General features: G+C 43.1%; 1 protein-coding gene across 2 annotated transcripts in view; it reads left to right on the top strand.

The window, feature by feature from the left end:
• Positions 1 to 21,954, top strand: part of Btbd9 (BTB domain containing 9) — a 439,436-nt gene that overhangs the window by 351,522 nt on the left and 65,960 nt on the right. For both annotated transcript variants that reach the window (XM_023720332.1, XM_004624183.2), the window contains exon 9: positions 14,726 to 14,833. In XM_023720332.1, coding sequence (XP_023576100.1) covers positions 14,726 to 14,833 — 108 coding nt within the window. The remainder of the gene's footprint in view (positions 1 to 14,725; positions 14,834 to 21,954) is intronic.

Here is a 21,954-nt window from a genome sequence, read left to right as displayed (position 1 = left end):
ACCCTGTGCTTGCCAGGTGAGCACTTATGCTACTGAGCTATCTCTCTGGCCCCCAAAACATTTCTTGTTCTGTGTGTTTTGCATTAGGATTTTGAGCTAAAAATTCTACTGGCCATAAATTTTTCTTTGCTTCTGTTTCTTGTTTACTGGAACTTTCCTTGGCTTGAGAGCCCTATAGGTAAGTGGTTGGAGCCCAGCATGGAGGCTCTGGTTTCTCAGTCTCTTAGGCGTGTTCATTCCATTGTTCCCTGGTGTCCAGTGCAAATCCTTGTCCATTACTTTACTGATAGCTAGCCTTTCTGTGTTTGTTTGTTCTCTGAGGTTGCTAAAGCACATATAATCAAGTGTCGTCTTTATTATAAAGGTCATAGTAACATGTTACAAGTAGCATTATAGAGAATTGTTAGAGAATCGATGATAACCAGATAAATATCTTATTGCTAACAACCTTCCCAGTAAGATAGGAAATTGGCTTTGTCATGATTGTATTCGCTGTAGTAAGAATCTAACTGTCCACGTTAGACCCACAGCCAAGTAGATTAGTCATGGAGATTAAATGGATCTATTTTAGAAGAATGTATGAAAGTGTCATACAGGGGCCAGGGAGATGGCTCAGTGGAATAAGTGCTTGCCTGGCAAGCGTAGGGGCCTGAGTTCAATCCCCAGTTCCACGAGAGAGAGAGAGAGAGAGAGAGAGAGAGAGAGAGAGAGAGAGAAAGAAAGAAAGAAAGAAAGAAAGAAAGAAAGAAAGAAAGGAAAGAAAGAAAGAAAGAAAGAAAGAAAGAAAGAAAGAAAGAAAGAAAGAAAGAAAGGCAGGCAGGCAGAAAGAAAGAGTCATACCTTTAAAATTGGTTTTGTTAAAGATTCTAAACAAGTGATTCTGTTAAAACACCAAGTACTGTTAGGGCTTTTCCTGTTCTGTGACCATAGACTGTCCTGGCCAGCTATCTAGTAAAATGCTTTTTATAGTCACAATAGATAGAACTAGAGACATGGAAGGAGGTAGATCTCTACAAATTCATGTTTTCCTGGTGACCAGTAAGCAACACTGTCTACCTAATTGGTGTGATTTACTTGGCAGTATCATCTTCCTCTACAACTGATACATTCTGATGTTACTGCTGTCATTTATGCTGAAGATTGCAGTTGTGCATGAAATTCATATATGTTACCTAGAAAAATTTGAGGAACAAGAATTTGAAGAGGAAAAAAATTTATTGTATTCCATTGTTATGGACATTCCAAAAATGAAACACTAAGCATTGAGTTAATGTCTTGTTCATGACTACACAATTTTTTAAAATATATTATTTGATGACTTTAAGTGTATGTGTAACTTCTTCATACAACCCACTTTGGCAGGGATCTGGAGTATGGTAGCCAGTGGCTATCTCATACACATATACTTAATTTGAGTTTGTGACTCCTGGGCACTTTATCAGTTCAGGGAATAAGGACACTGAGAAGAGTTTTCATTTTTAATTGCAGTTTTTTACTCTATATTTTTATAGATCTTCTACTTTTAGAAAACATATTGGAAATTTGGGGTGAAAGGCGAGCCAAGAATTATAGTATAGCTGTCACAGTAACAAAGATGGGCTTGTGACTGTAGTGGAATCTAAAAGCTCCAGGTGGAATTTGCTACATAAAAATCTATTGAAACATTCAATAGAAGAGATTTTCAGACATTTCTAGGTTAAGCTCAGCCTTGGTTTAAACTGTACCTTAATTTCATACCATGGGGCCATAACTCTTTACTTCTCAATGAAAATAGCCTTTAGTTTTCTGATTATTGCTGGGGTTAGCAAACCCTTTTTTTGCAAAGGGACAGGTAGACATGTACTCTGCAAGCCGTGTACACTGTGTTGCAGCTACACTTCATTCAGCTGAGTGGACATGGCTGGGTCCCAGTAAAACGTGACTGGCAGAAATAGGCATCCACAGGCCATATATTTCACTGCTTAATCCGATCAGCTCCTTCCCTCCCTAATCCCTCTGACCTGTATAAGTAACACTAAAGAGTCAGAAAAGTTTATTAGCCTTTCATGGTTTAAAAATTGTGAATGTTTATATATGTTCTATTAGAATGTACAAATATTGAAAATCAGCATTTAGTTTAGGGACAAAAACATACCATGGCCTAGTGCTTTCTCGTTTGTTTTGCGGGGGGACTGAATCCCCCATTGCAACAGGGAGGACCCAACAAGCTGTCCTTGCAGATGAGCCTTCAGCCACTACCCTGGCCTCAGGAGAGCAGCGCTGCCTTTTCCTTTCCTCTTTTGGTGATGCTGGGATTGACCCCTTGTGCTTGTTAGGCAAGCCTTTATCACCGAGCCCCCTTAGGCCCTTGGTTCTGTCTTTAGGTATTGAGGTTCTTCCAGTATGTTTGCAAACAAGATTATACTACTAAATAATATTTTTGAAATAGTTTTATATTTTTTGTTATTAGTATAGTATTTTTACAATGAATGTTTTATAAAACATACCAAAGGCTGTATCATTTCTTAGTTTGTAACTAAGAGACCATGGGTTCTTTTAAAAAGGGGAGGTCCACAAATCATCTAAGTTAAAATCCATTTCCTTCTTCACCCCTATACCTCCTCACCACCCATTTTACAGATTAAGATACAAGACAGCTGGAGCTCTTGTCTACTACTGGGTGCCATTACTGGTTACACAACTTGCCTTGACCGTCCTTGTGTCAATCAGAAGCTTAAAGAGAACAGCGGAGCCTTCTCTGCCCAAGAGGGGCCACGGAGATAAGAGGCAGCCTCACTGCCTTTTTCTTACCTGCCCCCCTCTCTCTTTCCTTGAACTGTCAGGACCCCCACATTCCAGAATGTTCAAAGGTAGTCAAGATGCAGTCCCTGCACACAATTCTAACACTGGCTGCTTGGAGGTTACCTCAAGGATATCGCCAAGCCCAGATAATGAAATGCTGATTGCTGGAAAAGTCTGTATGACTCAGACAGTTTCCTTCATCAGGTCCTGTTCTGCCCCTGACGGCTCTTAGGGACTCAGTGCCAGAGTGGGAGCATCCCAAGAAACCTGAGATCTCATGGACCTTGAATGGTGAAAGTGCCTAGTGCCTAAGCTTTCTGTCCATGCTTCCTAAGCAGGATCCAGGCAGCGATTGGAGGGGCTTGGGGGACGTTCATGTGAGTGTCTGCATCGGTGCCTGTGTGGATGTCTGTGTAGATCCCAGCAGCCCAAATAAGAAAAAAGTAGTAGGGGTCTAGTGGGCTGGGCTAGGAGTCATAGGGTAGACAAATGTTGGCTCATCTTGAGGAAGGGTAAGCCAGTGGAACAAAAGAGGCAGAGTTTAATTCAACAAGCAGTATTCTTATGAAGCCTCACGCTGTGCTTAAGTCAGTGTGGCAAGGTCTAGCTGCAGCCAAGCCTTCCATAGGAGTGATTTATTCATCTCTGCCTCCTTCACTCAGATTTCCTTTGAGCCTTCCAGTATCTATCACCCGAAAGCCTCGCGCTTTTAGGGGTGGTTACCCTTGTCGCTTGCCTGGAGTATCTTTTGCAGGATTAGTGTACAAGGCAGGAGACTGGCCCCTGTGCCCAGGACACTTGACGACTGTTCATGTCGGCACCTGGAAAGGCTGCTTCTTAAAGGCAGCTTGTGCAGAATCCGTTCTCAGGGGGAGAGAGCTTGCTCCTGTCTCACAATCTGTCAGGCAAACGTTGCAAGGAGGGAACAGCAACTCCGCAATCCTAGTGAGTGTGCATGAGATATCTTCTGCAGCAGCAGGGAGAACCAGCGCCCACCCCACCCTCCATTCTCCCTGGGCCTCCCGCTCCGGGGAGAGTAGTATAGGTGATTCTAGGGGGCAGAAGGCAACTGCTCATTTAGCCTTTGGTCCTGTAACCCACACCAGTTTGGTTTAATTACAGCTGTTTAGCAGTCAGGAAAGTTAAGAGTTGCTAACGTTCAGCTAAAAATGTTTGAATTAAAACTTGTGATCCCAGCTTTGAAGACCTGGATCAAGAAAACTGTGCTCAGTGGCCAGTGATCAAAAGAATTCCACAGAAAAACTTAATTAGCCATTTTTTCCTCTAACCTTACAAAAAAATCACATAAAATGTTGTTCCCCCCCCAACTCCTGGGTTCGTACCATTCTTCAAAAGAGTTATCACACCATTAAATATTAAATTGATTAATTATCTTTTGTTTATAAGACTGCATAGTTAGATTTTCACCTTTATATAGTGGTGGAAAAGTTACTATTATAATTCTCATTATTGTGTTCTTTTTAACGGCAAGTCATGCACCATATAGAAAGCAGAAATTTACTAGACACCTTAGTCTTCAAACAGAATTATCTGTTTTAAGTGTTTAAATTGTATAGCACTTAACTTATTATAATATTATTTTTGTGTTTTAGGAGGTAACCATTTTCATGCAAACGCTTTCACAAAAGATTTTGTGCAGGAAGTTCATCCAAGACAAGGGACTTGTGGAGAGGACACTTGAAGAGATGTAGGGCAGGGTCTGACACGGTGGGCATGAGTTTTAAGATCACTTTCAGCAAGAGTACAGGACTTTGTAGAGGGTGCCCCAGGGGGAAAGATGATTTGTGGCTGGAGCCGGGGTTGAAGCCAGATCTGATTCAGATAAAGAGGTCAAGCTGAAAAGAGGGAGCAGACATGGGGAAACTGTACTAGCTGTGTTGAAATACCAGAAAAGAGATGTGGTGAGAACAAAGCAGAGAGGATATGATTGAACAGCAAGGGTTTGCCTTGTAGTTCTTCGCTGCTGGACTGCTCTCTGGCCTGTAAACCTCAGCTCAGGCATCCCACCTTGTTTGCCACCCTCCCTCTTTACCACTGGGTTGAAAGAATACAAAGATCTGCCCAAAGCTGAAAGGTGTGTCCTGCCACAGATACACACCCCCGTGAGACTGTGACACAGGAATAAAATGGAGCCTGAGCATAGGATGCATCAAATTTCTCTTTGACTCCATTTCTTGGTGCTTTGTAAGGTGTGTCCCTCTGGCCACATAGGAGCATGTGATCAAAGAGGGGCAGGAGAATAAGCTAAAAGATAAAATACCTGTCAGAGTTAGTGCTTTTCAAAAATCACCTCCTGTGAGACTCCAGAATGCCTCGGGGCTGGGATGGAGACTGGCTGAGGCGTGTGGGGCGGAGGGGAGGTGCGGGGGTGAGAGGATTTGATTGAGAACTAATTCATTTTCTATGGTATTAAAGATGCTGTACCAGATGTGCTACCTGGGTTTTGTGAGAAGAGGGCTGCACCTGCATTTCCCTCCCCTCTTTCCTTCATCCTCTCCTGCTTTCTGTCTCCTTTGGTTTAACTCAGAGAAGTTTTGTGTTCTCTCAGGCGGGCTGGGGACCATGCGGAGCACCAGGACCATTTACTGTGCATGGGCTGGCTCTCCACAGCCCCGGTCAGCCGCTCCTCCTAAGTGGACTTGGTCCTTTAGGCAGAAAGGCGTGGCCCTTGGCTCTTGTTGTTCAGGTAACTGGAACCAGATGAAGACCCAGAGAGGGCTGTTTTATTCTACCACATTCATACATGTTAAATAAAGATTGAAAATATAAAATCCCTAGCACTCAATTTAAAACTGGTGAATCCCGAGCTCTTTAATGTGCCTTCCTTTTTTCTCTCTTCTAATAGTTCAATAAAATTAAAGACAGGGACGAGAAAAGTTCACACAGAAGCACCTTACCTTAACTATTGGAAGGCACTGATTCTGGGCTTTTAAAATAGCACAGTGGCACCTAATAACCTTCTTAGCAAGCAAATCTACGAGTGAGCTGGACTTAATACCTAGGAAGCTAAGCCCTTGTGGTCTGGGCAGGACCTCACCATTTCTGCCTCCTCCAGTCCTTTTGTGATCCCAGTGGAGAGCCAGATCGGGCAGCGCTCGCCCACTGTGAATCTGCCCCATGATGAGGGAGCCGCTGGGATCAAGGCAGATGGCCTTGAGCAGAGGGGGACCTGATAATGCCGAGTTTAAACACCGGCCAGGCTCCGCGGAAGCTGCATGCCTGCTCATGCCTGCCCACAGGCCTGTAACGTACTGAGCCCGCACCTTTCAAAATGTCACGAGACCATTTGATCAGTTCCTGATATTTTTTTACACCAACATCTTGGCTAGGAAAGGACTGTATTGGAAAGGGTCACATTCAAAAACATAAGAAAACTGCCTTTCTTCTTAAGGGGCAATTTTTTGTTTTGTTTTGTTTTTTGTTTTTTACGGTACTGGGGTTCAAACATGAGACCTTGTTCTTGCCAGGCAGGCGCTTATGCCACTGAGCTAGCTCACAGCCCTTATGGAGTATTTGGTCTGGACAGAATTTTCAGTATATCTCATTGAAAGCATAAAATGGAAGAATTTTCTTCAAATTGGACTGCGTAGTGTGGGATTTGCATTACAAGCCTGGGCTGAACTTAACTGTTAAATAAAGGTTTGCCAGGGCTGGTGAGATGGCTCAGTGGTCTGAAGCACCTACTTAGAACAAGCTTAGCGAGGCACAGGGACCACGGTTCAATCCCCCAGCACCACATGCCAGCCAGCCCCGCCCCCTGGTAAAATTAAAAAAAAAAATACAAAAAAAAAACAAAAGGGATTGCCAAGTGATTGAATAACCTGTAAAAGGTGGCAGTGTTCTACTCACATAAGAAAATTAATCAAGGAACTTAGCAAAATAGATTTGCTTTGAAAGCAGGAAATGTGCTAATTATAATTTTTTTGAATGTGATAATGTATGCGAAAACATTCGAAACGGGTGAGGTCTGTGTGAACGCACCGTTGCTTCCATATTCAACATCTCCTGAACACTGCAGCTGCAGCCCAGCTGCTGGTAGTCCAGAGTTAGCTTTTGAGTTATCACATAAACCTGGAAACGGAGAATTTCATCACTCCAAGGAGCAAAGAGATGGTCTCAGTGAACTGTTAAAAATTAGTAGTTTTGTATTGCCTTGGAAGTGTCTGGAAGCTTTGCGTCGTCCAGCTATGCACAGGCCTGTCTTGCAAGCATGTGCTCCAGTAACATCTCTGCTTTCACATACTGTGCCTGACCTAGACTGTGCCATATCAGATGTATGATGTGCCCAGAGAGGGAACCCTTCCTTTACTCCCTTTTCCCAGTGAGGCGGCCCCTGCCATGGACCCCGGTGTGCCTTCCCACCTGACCTCATTGCATGCTGGGGCTTCTGCACCTGCCATGCCAGACATGTAAGAACCTGTGCTGGCCATTTCACTAGCCCATATCTTGGTGGAGAAATTGCCCTCCGCATCTGATGCAGTGTGGATCTGGAATCTGCCCTAGTAACATAGATATTAAAGGCTTGGACCCAGAGAGTGGCATTGTGGGACCTAGTGGGCAGGAGCTAGGTCACTGAGGCTGCCCTTGGAGGGGCTGTTGGGGCCCAGCTCCCTTCCTGGCTTTCTTTCCTTTTTGTTCCCTGGCTGCTAGGAGGTGAGCCTTCCTTCTGCTCAGTACTCCTGCCACAATGTGCTGCCTCACTGCAGACTCAAAAGCAACACAGCCAGCCAGGGTTGGAAACCTCCAAAACTGTGAGCCAAAAATAAATGTTCCCTTTTCTTAAACTGATATGTCAGGTATTTTGCACAGTGACAGAAAGCTAACCTTTTTTTAAAATAATTTTACTTTTTTTTTTTTTTTTCATACTGGGGATTAAACTCAGGACCTTGCACTTGCCAGGCAGGTAAATAGGCCTCTGAGCTGTCTCCCCAGTCCTTGAAAGCTAACTTTAAAAAAAAAAAAAACTTATTTACTTATTTATTTGGTACAGGTTCTCCCTATGCAGCTCAAACTTGTAATGATCCTTTTGTCTTTTTATTTATTTGTTTTTGGCCAGCTGAGCCCATCCTGAGGGTGGGGCTAGCCATCCTGAGCAGGCACTTGAGACCACAGAACTATCTTGTGGGCCCCAATCCTCCTGTCTTAGCCTCCCCAGCACTGAGATTACAGGCATGTTCAACCATGCCCAGTTTCGGTCAGTTTGGTTCCCCCTCCCCCGCCCCTGTTCTTGGGCCAGTGTGACATCTGGTACTGGGGATAGAACCCAGGTCCTTGCAGTTGCCAGGCAAGGAACTCTACTAAGCTATCTCCCCAGTTGAAAAAGCTGACTAACTTAACATGCCAGTTTCAAGAGGTTATCAGGCATTACACAGACTATGTTGTCCTGCGCTACATTTCTCACATACCCTTTCCACCTAGGGAGCAGCCTCCTTTTCCCTGCTCCTGCTAGCAGAAGGAGACTGGATCTCCTTTGCCCTGAAAAGTTGAGGCCCACATAGAGACAGGGCTTGTGTGATGACAGCCCCTGGGGAGTTCTTGTGTCTCGAACCTGTGGGGCAGCTACCACTTCTGGTGACGCATTGTTCCTTGGCTCTCGTGTCCTGCTGAGCCTCTCATTTCAGACCTGAAGTCTAGGCAGCTCTTCTCAGCAGGACCTTGCTCCCCACCTGAGGATGAGGCTAATAATCGAACCCTATGGCAGCTGATAGTAAGGCTCCCTCACATCCTTGGAAGAACCCCTGTTTCTCACCAGTAAGAGTTGTCTCTCTGAAGCAGTGTTAATTCTTCTGCAATCTGTTACAGCTGTCTCCTGCCTTTCAACAGCAGGCACTCAAATTGTGCTCCTCACATTTTGTCTTTTATGAGTGAGGTAAAAGCAGCAGATGTGGTCAGTCTTCTGCTTGGTCCTGTGCCACGTTCTTTTGCTTGTCACCCTGTGCCTTCCTCTCCCGGTGTTCCTGCTGAGGAGAGAAATAACCTGCGCTGATTGCAGTCTTTGTAAGTCCAGCTCCCAGCAGCTCCACTGGCCTCCCTGAGCCTATTCAGAAGGCCCCTTTGCCCTCCGCCTCACGCCACAGTCCTACCACCCTCCTGTATGAGGCTCTTCTTTCTGGATAAAAACACTGCCATCCAAAGGGAGCATCCTGCCACCCCGTAGCCCTCAGAGCATCCTTACCATTGTCATCACTGTTAACAGCTACTCTTCTTGGCACCTTCTCTGCCTAGTGCATTCTGATAGGAGTTTATCTCAGGCCCTTCTGGATCTAAGAGGTGGAGCCTGGGACAAGAGAACGTAAGCCATGCATGGTGGCTTTGTCTGAGTGCCTGGGAGGTTTCTCAGTAGACACTGTACTGGAGCAGAAACTCAGCCCTTGCGGGGGTGGCACCAGACAGTGAGTCTGGCAGGAGCGCTGGCCGCCCTTCCTGGACTGCACTGTCGTGTCTTCTCTGTATCAAGGCTTTTTGGCTGCCATTTGCCTGGGATGAAAGAATACCACCCCAGAATGCCTGCACCCTTGTTATCTCATTTAAATGAACAGGGCCAATTAAGCTAGAATCCCTCATAATTCTCAGTTTTTGAGAAAGGAAATCTGATTAGCCCGACGCGGGTCGTGTGGCTTCCTGGGATGCAGTCAGGTGTGCAGGACACACGCTTAGGAATTGCCACGTCTGCTTGGAAATGTGGCTGCAGTCAGTCCTCAGAGAAAGGCTGTGTTCCCCAAACAAGCAAACAAAAACCCTGTGCTGCATGTGGAATAGCAGAGGGTTGGAACAGAACTGGGTGAGCCTGGGAAGCCGTCAAGCTGGGCCTTGAAGCTCACCAGGGGCAAATCTGGAGTGTGAGCCGAGAGGTTTGCCTAATGCTACCTACGTGGCTTTTGGCAAGGAATTTTTTTTAAAGTGTTGAATGGAAAACAATTATTTCTACAGAATTTAAGGAATCTTTAACAGAGAATTCTTTTTAGTTGTAGTTTTGAGATTAATAGTGTCTTTGCTTGACTGACTTAGAAATGGATCTGATAAATTATGTTGCTACTAAAACAGCCTGATGTTTGATCTTCCTCTAGTTGATTGTTTGCACCCAAATAAGAAAACCTAGCAACAACAGCAGTGTGTTCTCAGGCCTTTTCGTAGAATCTCTAACAAACTATGGGCAATTAGAAACAGGCAAAACAGGCCCTTGTTGCTGGTCTAAAAGGCACAGTTGAGTGGAGAAGCTGTTGATCTCAACTGTTAGACCTCAGCCATTGTTCTCAATCTGGCATAGAGTTAATCCCTTAAGAAAGGGATGAAAAAAATGCCATTCAGCACAACATAGTTTGTCATCGCATGCATAATGCAGACTTTCCAATTAGAATGCTACAATTTGGAAACTTTCTTCACAGACTGATGAGAGAGCAATTATTTTAAGAAGGGAAAACTCAGTCCACTGGGTTTGCCTCGAGTCACTTCTGACTCAAGCGGCAGAGACAAGAGTTTTGAAATCATATTTGCTATTGAATTTTGTATCAAAACCCCAGCAAGGAGAGCAATTAGTTGCTGTAAACTGAACCCCTGGTAATCAATGGTAGGCAGCCAGCCAGAGCATTTATGGAAGATGTAAGCAAAATCCCATCTGCTAATCAATTTTAAAAAACCCAGCACTTCACTGCTTTTAGGGAATCTCCACAGTAAAAATAAGGGAAGATGAAGGAGACACCATTAAATATCACCAGGCATTTCATGCAGTACTTATTAGAGAGATTTGTGACAACAGCTAAATACAGACCAGCCTACACCCGCTCTCGGCCAGTGGCTTCCTTTATTCAACCCCTCTGGAAATGGCTCTGCTGAACGCGTGCAGGGGTGCGGAGGGGGAGGGGTGTGTTTAAGGAGCTGTCTCAGTTAAGGTCATGAGTCGTGTCTGTCCTCCGCGAGCTCACTGTGCAAACATTCCCAGTCAGATTACAAGTCAGAAATGTCCCTATGCTGCTGCAAGCACAAGGACGTGAGAACAGACTTCGCAGGCAGGGAAAGAAGTGAAGGGAGCTGGGCTTTTCTCTTGTGCCTTCTTAGAACCAAATTCCTCTCCATGGAAAAAAGGAGATTGAGTTAATTTTTCCTTTATTGCCCTTAACTGAAATGCACTTACTTTTTCAATTGAACCAACAAAAGAATTCTCATTTCTGGTGAAACCTAACTTCTGTGCGAATAAGCATCCTGGCACATAAATTGGAATCCCTCTTAAAACTCCAGTGTGAGTCAGCCCTAGCTTGATAATGTGAGGCACATCAGTGTCCCTTTTCCACTCAGGAGGCAGGTGACCCCACATCCCCAGCCCCCAGGGGCTTCTAATAGAGGGATAGAGAGGAAACATCTCAGCCAGTGTGTGCACTTGGCTGCTGTTCAGAAAAAAAATAATAATAATTTAGGCCAGGAGAAATTATTGAGGTAGAGATCGATAGACTAGGCTAATAAAAATTAATATCTGCAGCATGTAGGCTGTGATAGGCAGTAGGTTAATATCCTTCAGATACAGAGGGCATTTTGTGTGTCATTAACAAATGGATAAATATAGCTAGCAAATAGGTAAGATGTTTAAGTTTGCTGATAATAACCTGCAAATTAATGAAATACATGTCATCTATTAAATTAGCAATCTTGGTACCTTTTTTTTCCTCCCTTCTCCCCGTCCTTGCCTCTCCCCTTTTTTCCAGTGCTGGGGACCAAAACCAGTGCTTTCTATACCTGCATCCCCAGCCCTTTTTTTAAGGCTTTATCCTGAGATAGGGTCTCAACTTGTGGTTCTCCTGCCGCAGCCTCTTGAGTGACTGGAATTCAAGACTTGTGCCGCCTCCCCAGGCCCCAAATATTTAAAGATAATAGATAACATTAGTGACAGTGCACACAAACAGGCATTTATTTGTTACTGTTGGTAATGTGATACAACTTGTTACAATCTTTTATGGAAGGATGGGGAGAAGAGAGAAACAGCTATTTTACCAAATCCTCAAAATATTTGCATGCCCTGCTACAGGAGCTTTACTTAGACTTTCAAAGATAATAATCACAGGTCTAGCTAAAATGTTCATCAAAAGTTTCACTAAATATTCTCAGTGCCCAGTGATGAGGCTGATTTAGTAAACTAAATACAGGGAAGTACTGTGAAGTCAGTAGAGCCAATGTAGAAGAACATTTGATTGCACAAGAAGATCTTCATAGTAGATCATTAAGCAAAGTAAGCAAGTTACAGTAGGCATTGTATGCATGGATTTACAGCAATACCGGAATTACGGGTGATCATAATTATTTTAACTAATGATTTCCTTCAATTGAGGAACTTTATAGAGTAAGCTACTTAGAGAATGTGTGAGACACTAATCTGCAGACACTTGGACTATGCTGTCCCTCTCAGGAATTTCTATTAGACAATTTAGGATGCTCATAAGCGAGCGCCCTTGTTAATCTGCCCTGTATATCGTGTCTTCAGAGTGGTTGTTTTCTATGAAATATTTTGAGATCTGGCTAAGGCTGATCTCAAAAAGGACTGATTGTTTTCATTTTTATACTTTCTAGAAACACAAATTCATTATTATCTGGAAAGACAGGAATTTGACAGCTGTGACTCTTAATGAATATTCCAGACTCTAAGTGGGGAATGGTCTCAACAGCATATTCCAGCAAACCTGTTACCAGAGATAGTAAATAAAGACAAAAATTAATTAATTTAAAATCTTTTCCTAGTTTTGGTCGCAAACATATAATACTGTAGAGCCAGCAGAACTGCATTTGAGAAAAGAACTAAGGGGCACGAGGAGCACAGGGGCAGTGCTAATCCTCAGCAGCAGTTTAGTGACCCAGATTGAACTTGTGCCCAGGGTCTGCAGCGATTATAGTTTTAAGATTACGAGAGGTAACACAAACGGCTTTCATAGAGTGATAGGTTACAGGTTGAAAATTATGACCTAGGTACGTAAACGTGGAGTAAAGGAAACGCTTACCAGTAGGGTTACTGAGTAATTGGGTTTGGGGTCAGGATGCAAGGTTATAATCCTGTATCACTCACTCACCGAGTTAACCTTGGTCACCATTTATAATTTGGTGGGGATAAATAGGACTCGCTCATAGGACATTTAGATGGACATAGGGCCTGACACACAGCATTAAAGAAGTGCAGGGCTGGGCTGGGGAGATGGCTCAGTGGAATACGTGCTTGCCCGGCAAGTGCAAGGTCCTGAGTTTGATCCCTGGTGCCACCAAAAATAAAAAAAAGAAGAAATAGTAGTACAGGGTTTAAGGGTCATTATTACAGTCCATACAAAGAATGTATTTGTCCAGCAGACATTTATTGAGTGTAAGCTCTGTGTGAACGCTGTGACAGGTCCTGAGTATGGAGAGGTCAGTTTGGCATGACCTGGAGAAGGCTCATAGTTCTGCCTGATGGAGAAAGCAAGCCCATGTGACTGAAATAATGAGACACTGCACATATCTTATGCAGAAATCATAGCAAAAACCAATATCTCCTCTGTGGCACTTTATGAAGCAAAATGCAGATCCTGTATTGCAATACACAGGTTATTTTTTTAAATTATTTTTAAATGAGTGCACAAATCACTGAGAGTGCACAAATCTTTTATGTATAACTTGGTGAATATGTCCATGTAACTACCACTTAGTATGAAAATTAGCACAGTTTTGACATTGTAGGATTTTCCTTCATACTGTTTCCAAATCAGTACCTTCCCCAGAGGTAACTGCTATTCTAAACCCAATAGATAAGTTTTGTCTTTGGGCTTCATGTAAATGAAATCACATCAGCAATGCTTAACTTCTTACTGGACAGAAAAGGGGAATAAGAAGAGGATCAAGATATTAATTCCTAAATAATTTAATAAGAAAGTTTTACTAAATATGTGGCCTCTGTGTGTGCCACAGAGGAGATAGGATCTGTGAATCCTATCTAATCAAAACTTTTTTTAAATGTTTTTCTGTACTAAATATATATAGACTATTTAACTATATAGCTATTCATATGGCCTTTACTTTGTATTATATAATCTGCATAGCCCACATGATGAAGTATACAGGAGGATGTGCATAGGGTAATACAAGCACTGTATCATTTTCTATAAGGGACATGAGCAGCTGCAGGTTTTGAGGGGTCCTGAAACTATTTCTATGGATGCTAAAGGTTGACTATATCTCCAAATTGGATAATTTTTGCCAAAGCCATGCAAAAATTATAATGAGAAAAAGCCTCAAACATGACGGATAAAGGTCATACTTATTATTACCAGTTAGAAAGCACAGGTTCCTCCATCAGAAGTAGTCACCAGGATGTTATTTTTGTTCAGCCCTGACAACTACAGACGAGAACTGGGGAAATCAGGAGAGAACAGGACAGTAGTTCCCTCCTGATCCATTCTCTAGAACTTGGCCACCAGGGGGTCAGAGGTTGCTGACATTGAGTGACTGGTGAAATAATCTAAAGAGATGAGTTGGACCAGTGAGATAGCTCAGCAGACTAAGCACCTGCTTAGGCAAGCACAGGGCCCAGGGCTTGATCCCCGGCACCACATGCCACACTGGATCCACCCCCAGGTGCACTGAGCCGGCCCCTGAGTCCAGGTGTGATGGCCTGTAATCCCAGCACAGGGGTGGCTGAAAACAGGAGGATCACCACAAGTCTAAGCTGCATAGTGAGACCCTGTACCAAAAATATAAATTAAAATAACAACAACAATAATAATGATAAAGAGATGAGTTGCAGGTTGAGTCAAGTTCTCTTTTGTTGGGATTTGCATTCTTTCCTTAGTCCTGGAAGTGTGCTAGGGCAAAACAGGCAGGTGGACAGGGTGAGCTAGACATAGACACCCCCAACTTTGTGCTGTAGCCCTGTGCCAGTTGGAACATTCACAGAAATCATGTTTTTCTCTCTGCTCAGGTTACTACTTTGGGACTGTGATGATCGAAGCTACAGCTATTATGTTGAGGTTTCCACCAACCAGCAGCAGTGGACCATGGTGGCTGACAGAACAAAAGTGTCCTGCAAGTAAGTCGCTCCCTTCAGGGCTTTATTCTGATGGCAGAGGCAGTCTTTGGGTGGATTCAGAGGTTCCAAACATGAAGGTTCATGGAAACACCAGATTACACCTTTATCTAGTAGAAAACATATTCCAGGGCTCCTTGAGTTTTAATTATTAAGTACTTCTATGAGCATTTACTTGATGGGACCAAATAATCTTTATCTTATGACTTAAACTTGATTTACACCTTTGAAAATGACAGATGTATCTGAACAGAGAAAAGAAAGATAGTTTATGTAGTTCTTTTTCCAGCCCTCCCCACGTCATGCACTGCCTCTGAGGAAATTGTTCTTTCTTTAGAGAGTTCTATTGAAGTGATGGACCGAGGCTCCACCTTATATCCACCCTCATGCCATTCGTAGGGTTAGCTAAAAATTTATCTTATCCCCATTTTAGCTATACACTTAACTAAAGTAAGGAAGACCTTGGGCCTTAGGTTCTTCTTAGGCAGACAGATGTTTGATGCATCTGGCACTGGAGATCAGTTTGACTGTAGGAACAGCTGGGAGGAAAGGTTTTATGGATCCTGACCAGCCTAGAGTTATGGTTCTAGAAAAGAACTGAGTGGGTCTCTGTGTAAAGATACTTAGGTATGACAGAGCTAATAGGTGAAGTTTCTTTTTATTTTGGAAATTGAGTTATGATTCTTCGTTAGATTTCCATCACCATGGCAAAATACCTGAGGAAATCCACTTAAAAAAAGAGCAGAGGTTTGTTTTGGCTCACAGTTTCAGATGCTTCTGTCCATGGTCTCTTGGCCTTGTTGCTTTGGGCGTGTAGTGACGATCCATTGTGGGAGGAGCGTGTGGCAGAGGGGGGCTGTTCACCTGCAGGCCACTGGAAAGCAGGGAGAAACAGGAAGGAGCTGGGGCCCAGTGTGCCCTTCAAAGGCATCCTCAGGCCCTGACTTACTCCGTGAAGCCTACTTCCTACAAGGTCCATCATTACCCAGTACACTGTGGTCTGGCCTAGCACCTAGCCTTCATTCAACACAGGGCCTCTGGCTGGGGGGTGTGATGGATTCATAGAGCATAAATCCATCCTCACAAAGTGTACAGTATAACAGTTTTTAGCACAGTCAGAGTTGTATAACTAATGTTCCAGAATACTTTCCTCACCCCGAAAAGATATCTTCTCTATCCTCCAGCTTCCTCAGTTCCCACCTTCAGTTATCAGCTGCTCATTATATGGAATCTATTGCGCCCTTTCATTCCTAGCTTCTTCCATCTGGAAAAATTTTTCCAGGCTCCTCATCAGAATTTCATTCCTTTTTATGACAGAATAATATTCTATGGAATGGCCACTTTTTAATCCATTTGTCAGTTGATAAACATTTGAATTGTTTCCACTTTCTGAATATTATAAATAACATTGTTATGGACACTGCAGACATGTGTCTGAGCATACTTTTCCAGCTCTCTTGGGTGTATGCATTGTACTAGGATTTCTGAGTCATTTGTATCTGTGTTTCTGAAGCATTATCAGATTTTGCCTTCCCGCCTGTGACCTGTGAGGAGTCCAATTTTTCACATTCTCTCGCCACTTGTCACTGCCTATGTTTTTCATTGTAGCCATCCTAGTGAGCGTGAAGTGCATATCGTTGTGGATTTGATCTGCATTTTCCTGATGGCTATGATGTTGAACATCTTTTCATGTGCTTAGCTTACCAAGAATTCTTAATGACATTGATGGCTTGCTGGACAGTGTTTGACACCATCACCACTACTATAGCAATTTCAAATAGCATGTTTGTATTGATTGAGGGAGCACCAGCTAGTGTCACAAGCTTCAGTATTTCAGTGGCTTAGCATGAGTGCATTTCTCCCTTGCATAACAGCTTGGGTGTCCTGTTCAGGGGCCCTTTCCACTGCTTAATGAGGGCCCCAGGCAGCTTCCTTCCTATCCTTCCTCTATTGCTTAGGGCCTCATCAGTCTCATCTGCATCTCTCTGGAAGGCTGAGCAAGAAGGAAAGAATATGAACTTGGTTCTGAAAAGCACCGGCGTAGCAGAGTGCACAGATAGCGTTTCCATTTGCGGTTCTCAGGCCAGATAGTCACGTTGCCACTTTACAGGAGAGTGTGGCTGGGAAGTGTAGCCAGTTCCTGGCTAGGTAGCCCCTTGCAGCAAGGCATAAATCGTATGGTCATCCCTGTCAGGAGTGCAAGAAAACTAAGAATCCTTTCCTAACTTGCATTCCAACACTGTCATCTATTTAACTTCATTTTGTCTGAATACAAAGCTCCCTGTGGGATATTGTCCTAATTTTATGAAAAAGAAGATAAAGCTCAGAGAGGTTAAGTGTCTTTTTTCCAAAGGACAGAGCTAAGGTGGAAGCCCAGAGCTCTTCCCAGTGTCCCACCTGGTACCCACAATATTGCTGAAGAGCACCCATGCCAAGGGAGGTGATGAAGTGGGGAGTAAAGTACTGAGTCATCCCCAGACACCCAGAACCCTTCAGATGCAGTAGAAAGCTTCAAGGCCCATAAGCGAGCAGGTATCCACATTTCTCTCCGGAGTCTTTGCTTATTGAATATACGGCCCTCCGACCAGACATTGTGCTTCCTCAAAGCTCACTGCCTTTGGTGTGTCTTGCCCAATTCCTTCTGTCCTTTGTGTGTAATAAAGTGTTTTCCTTGTCTCCTTCATGTCCCTTCATTGAAGCTGCTGCAAAAAGTGCATTTTATTTATATTTTTTTTTTAGAAAAGTACATTTTAAAAGGATTTTTTTTTTTTTTCTGGCTCAGAATCCCTTAAGGGCAGGTCTGGTAGTAAGGCATGAGGATCTGGGTATCCAATCACAGCATCCTGAGCCTGACTGCTTTATTTAAGCAGGCAGGTAAACAACTGAGCTAATGGGCAGGCCCCCAAAAAGTACATTTTAAACAAGACCTGGTTTATAACTTCGCCAGGTTTATATCATAATGACTTTGTATATAGTTAATTCTTTTTAAAATTCAATAACCTCTTTGCTCATTAAATCCTCTCTCAATGAGTAGCTTTGTAGTAAGTCACCAACATATTTTTTAGTTTGTTTCCATTTTTCTTTTCTGGTTTTTTTGTTTTTTGCTTTTTGTTTTTTTCAGAACTGGGAATTGAACTCAGGCCCTTGCACTTGCCAGGTAAGCGCTTATTCTACTGAGCCATCTCCCCGGCCCCATTTTTCTTTTCTTAAATGATCTGGATTACAGGCATGGCCACCACACCTGGTCTCAGAGGCCTGTTCAGCACAACCAGGGGCAGGACTGGACAGCCTGTCATGTGGGGATTGAACCCCGTTCCCTGCACTTGCCTAAACAGGTGCTTAGTCCACTGAACTATCTCACTAGCCCTGTTTCCATTTGCTGATTGATTTATATAATTTGTTTTTAACTTTGTGTTTTAGCACTTAGATACTATAACAGTAATAAATAATTACAAATAACTGAGTAAATAATACGTTAGGAATCAAGTAGTAAAAAGAAAACAGTTATCTTTTAACCCTGTAAGAATCACCAGAACCACGGGTTGTGGTTTTATATTTAGGGGTATAACCTGGATGTGTTATACCTGCTATTTTCAAGTTAGGCCATAGGCGAAGGTACACAAATGATTAAAGGAAAGTTTCTTTCTTCCTCAGCACACTCCAGAGCAGACCTCGAGAGCCGTCTGTTAGCTTTAGGAACTGCGGTCCATTGTTGAGTGAAGTAAAGTGTGAATTCTGCTACAGATTGCACAGGTCTTAGAGCTCCAGCTCATGCTAGTAGTCTGCCTTGTTGGCAAGTTGGAGCACATTTCTTCTGTCCCCTGAAGTGTCTTCTGTGGATGAGCTGCCCCCAGCCTGTCTTGGCTTCTCAGCCTTCGGGCTGTGGGGGGCACGGTGGTTTCTTTCCTTTCCAGCTCTCTGGTTGGCTGTGCTGGCAGCCTTCTTTCAGCCTTGCCATCACTGATTCCTTTTTCTGCTGTCCTCTAAATCATTGAACCCTAAATCTTTATTAAAAGCAGTCCTGAATTATAAATATAATGAAAATTAAACAATACTTAAGCATAGTGGTATTACATCTGTAGTCCCAGCGTTCTCAAGGCTGAGGCCGGAGGATCACCATGCGTTCAAGGGCAGCCTGGGATACAGAGTTTAAGACCAGCCTGGAATACGTGATAAGACCCTGTCTCTTAAAGAAAGCAAACATATGGTAAAATTTTGCCTTCTCTTCTGTTCAACTCTGAGGTAACAACTTTTGACTTTTTAGAAAGTTTTTGTAATTTTTCAATTATAAATAATAGTATATTCCTCTATCAGCTGTATTTTTTAAAGAAATGAGAAATTTAAGTTACTTTAACGACTCACTTTTTTTAGTTATGTTTTTCATTTCATTTCTGCTATTACTTATCTTTTAAAATTAAACAATCTACTTGAACCTCTATTTTTGATCTATTAGTCATGGATAGAATTTCTTGACTTCCTGCTATGGCAATGAAGAAATTATCATCCCATTTATCCTCTTTCTGCTTCCTGTTTTCTGTTTGTTGGCCAACCATACTGACATTACAAGGTTTTATGATGCTTGTTTTTTGTTCTGTAACTTAAATCGTCCATGTGTTAACTATAAAATGTCCTCAGAAGGAAAAATCACTAAGATTTCATTTTAATATTCTGATTATACAAACATTATGCACAACATGTCTAGTAATTGATTATATCTTCAATGAGGAAAAAAATATGTGTCACTAAGCATGTGCCCCTCTGGAAAGAGCCGTACTGGGATCAGATCAAGTTGATTAGATTTTCTGGTGAGTGCTCAGAATTATTCCACATGTAAATGCCTCTGTATTAATCAGCCTTTTGTTTTCCTGAAGTTCCTAACTGTCACCTTTCCTCTTCCCAAAGGTTCTAATGTACACTGTGTATTATTGGTTAATTTTGAGAAGATTGCTTCTTCCTACGCCCACCCTGCAGCTGTGATCCTACAATTTTCTTCCCAGTCTAGGATGATAACACTGTTCCTTAGATTTCTCTTTTTTTTCTGAACATAGTAGAGGATTGACAGTATCTTTTCCCTTTGCATGGGGTATAGATCTAGGGCCCAGTTACCTTTCCAGATCTGTTCCCTGAAATACTGGATAGAGATAAATGCATCACGCCCAGGAGGATCCTGTGTCTGAGTGGAAGCAACAGCTTCGGGCACCCTGATCACAGTGACTTTATAACCCACCTGTTCCTGGAATTCTGAGATCCTTGCCTAGCAAGCTGTTAGAGTGAGCCTTGCTTCTAGTTCCGCTGTGGGGCTTCTCAGCCAGAGTGGCTGTCCTGCATCTAATGTATGGTACTTTCAACTTGAATGGTACCTGCAGGCCAAAAAGAATAGCTCCTGGAACAACTGCGTAGACTGCTGCTGGGAAGAAATGCCTGCTGCTCTGTGGCTTTGGTTTTCCATTCCCTCTTCTGGGTGGGTCTGAAGCCAAGTGTGACTTGTTTGGATCCTTGGGTGTGGACATTGAGTTAAGGAGACTGCTTATGGCGATTTAGAGAGTAAATCTGTAGGTAAACTTCTTTGTTGGAAAAGACATATGGAAAGAAAGAATTCCTGTGTATCTGATTCATAGTTTGTGCACAGAACTCAGTTCCTTCAGTAGGTGGAGATCTAGGGTTTGCTGCCAGCCAACACCTCACGTTGCTGAGGAGGAATTTGGTATCTTGCTTCTTGCTCCTTCAGGGTCTTCTCTTCATCCTTGTAGTTAAAGTTCACAGTGACCTGGCTAGATGCATCCTGCTCACTGGGCTTCAGCGTGGCGGGGTGCCCAGTCCTAAGCTTATGAACGGGTGACAGTTTAGCTGCGCACCGTATTTAGAAACTCACCGACATCTGTGATTTATCCAGGTCCTCCTTCGGGTTTGTAGCGGTTTGTGAGTGCATTCCTCATGCATGTCTTCAATGGCATGTCACCGGTTTCCAGGAAGGGGCGAGGCCAGTGTGCCTGCTGTCGGCCATCTTGCCCCTGAGCTCCCAGAGGCCCAGCTACGTGGGCTGATTCATGATTGGCTGCTGATGATCTTCAGTGACCTGGAGCCCTTTCTTTTCTTTTCTTGTGGCCGGCTGCTCCTGTGCCATAAGGCAGAGTGTCTGGATCGCTGCAGGCGGGCCTGGCCCAAGGAGGAGCCCCGAAGTCGGTTTTTTACATCCTCACATCATTATGTCTGCAGTGTGCGTGACCGCAGTCTCCGCCACACCCAGGCTGTGCCCTTGTCAGACATTTTGGTAAATATGAATAGTTACAGGGCCGGGGAGATGGCTCAGTGCAATAAGCACTTCCCTGGCAAGTGCAAGGGCCTGAGTTCAATCCCCGGTTCCGCCAAAAAAAAGAAAAAAAAAAGTATGAATAGTTACAAATAAAGAATTGGGTAATAATGAAAATTTTGCTTTTCTACTTGAGAACTCTGTGATTATAATCTAGAACTACCTGTTCTTTCTAGCACTTATTGTCTAATTTTCTCATAAATTTGTCTGCCTGCCAGATTTACCACCCAGATTCCCATCGGAGTAAGTTTATTCTCCAGCCTAAGTGTTCATTAAGAGTGAACTTGTGAACAGTTTTTAATAACTTAAAAAATACTTACATAAGATTTTTATTTTTTTTCCATAATTTTATTGAGAGACAAATAGCAGTGAGACAGATCGAAACCAAATTGGTAGGACAGTTTCAATAATTAACACATTCCATACTCTTCCTAGTGGTTAATTGCTGTACAAGATGCAGACATGATATCCTATTTACAAACACTATTAGACCAAATCCCTCTATTCATTAAGAGAATGTAACTATATATCTATCCTAACCACTTTGAATACACAGATACAAAATGGACATTCATTTGTATACCCTTTTTTGTTTAGTTCTATTATTTGAATATTGTAGGTGTGTTACCTCAGCAAAATATTCTAAAAGAGTCCAGTAGTCCATAATAGTATTGGGTCTTCTGCTTCACTGGCAGTGTCACAAATTGTTGACCTGAGTCCCCTACAGCTCAACATAACAGCATGGCTTTACTTCTTATACTTCATTTTTATACTTTTCTGCTGGATAGTTAAGACCAAGATAAAGCAAGACCTA

The sequence above is a fragment of the Octodon degus genome, unplaced genomic scaffold (assembly GCF_000260255.1).
Source record: "Octodon degus isolate 3935 unplaced genomic scaffold, OctDeg1.0 scaffold00005, whole genome shotgun sequence".
Classification (NCBI taxonomy): domain Eukaryota; kingdom Metazoa; phylum Chordata; class Mammalia; order Rodentia; family Octodontidae; genus Octodon; species Octodon degus.
This window is presented reverse-complemented; position numbering and strand designations above follow the sequence as displayed.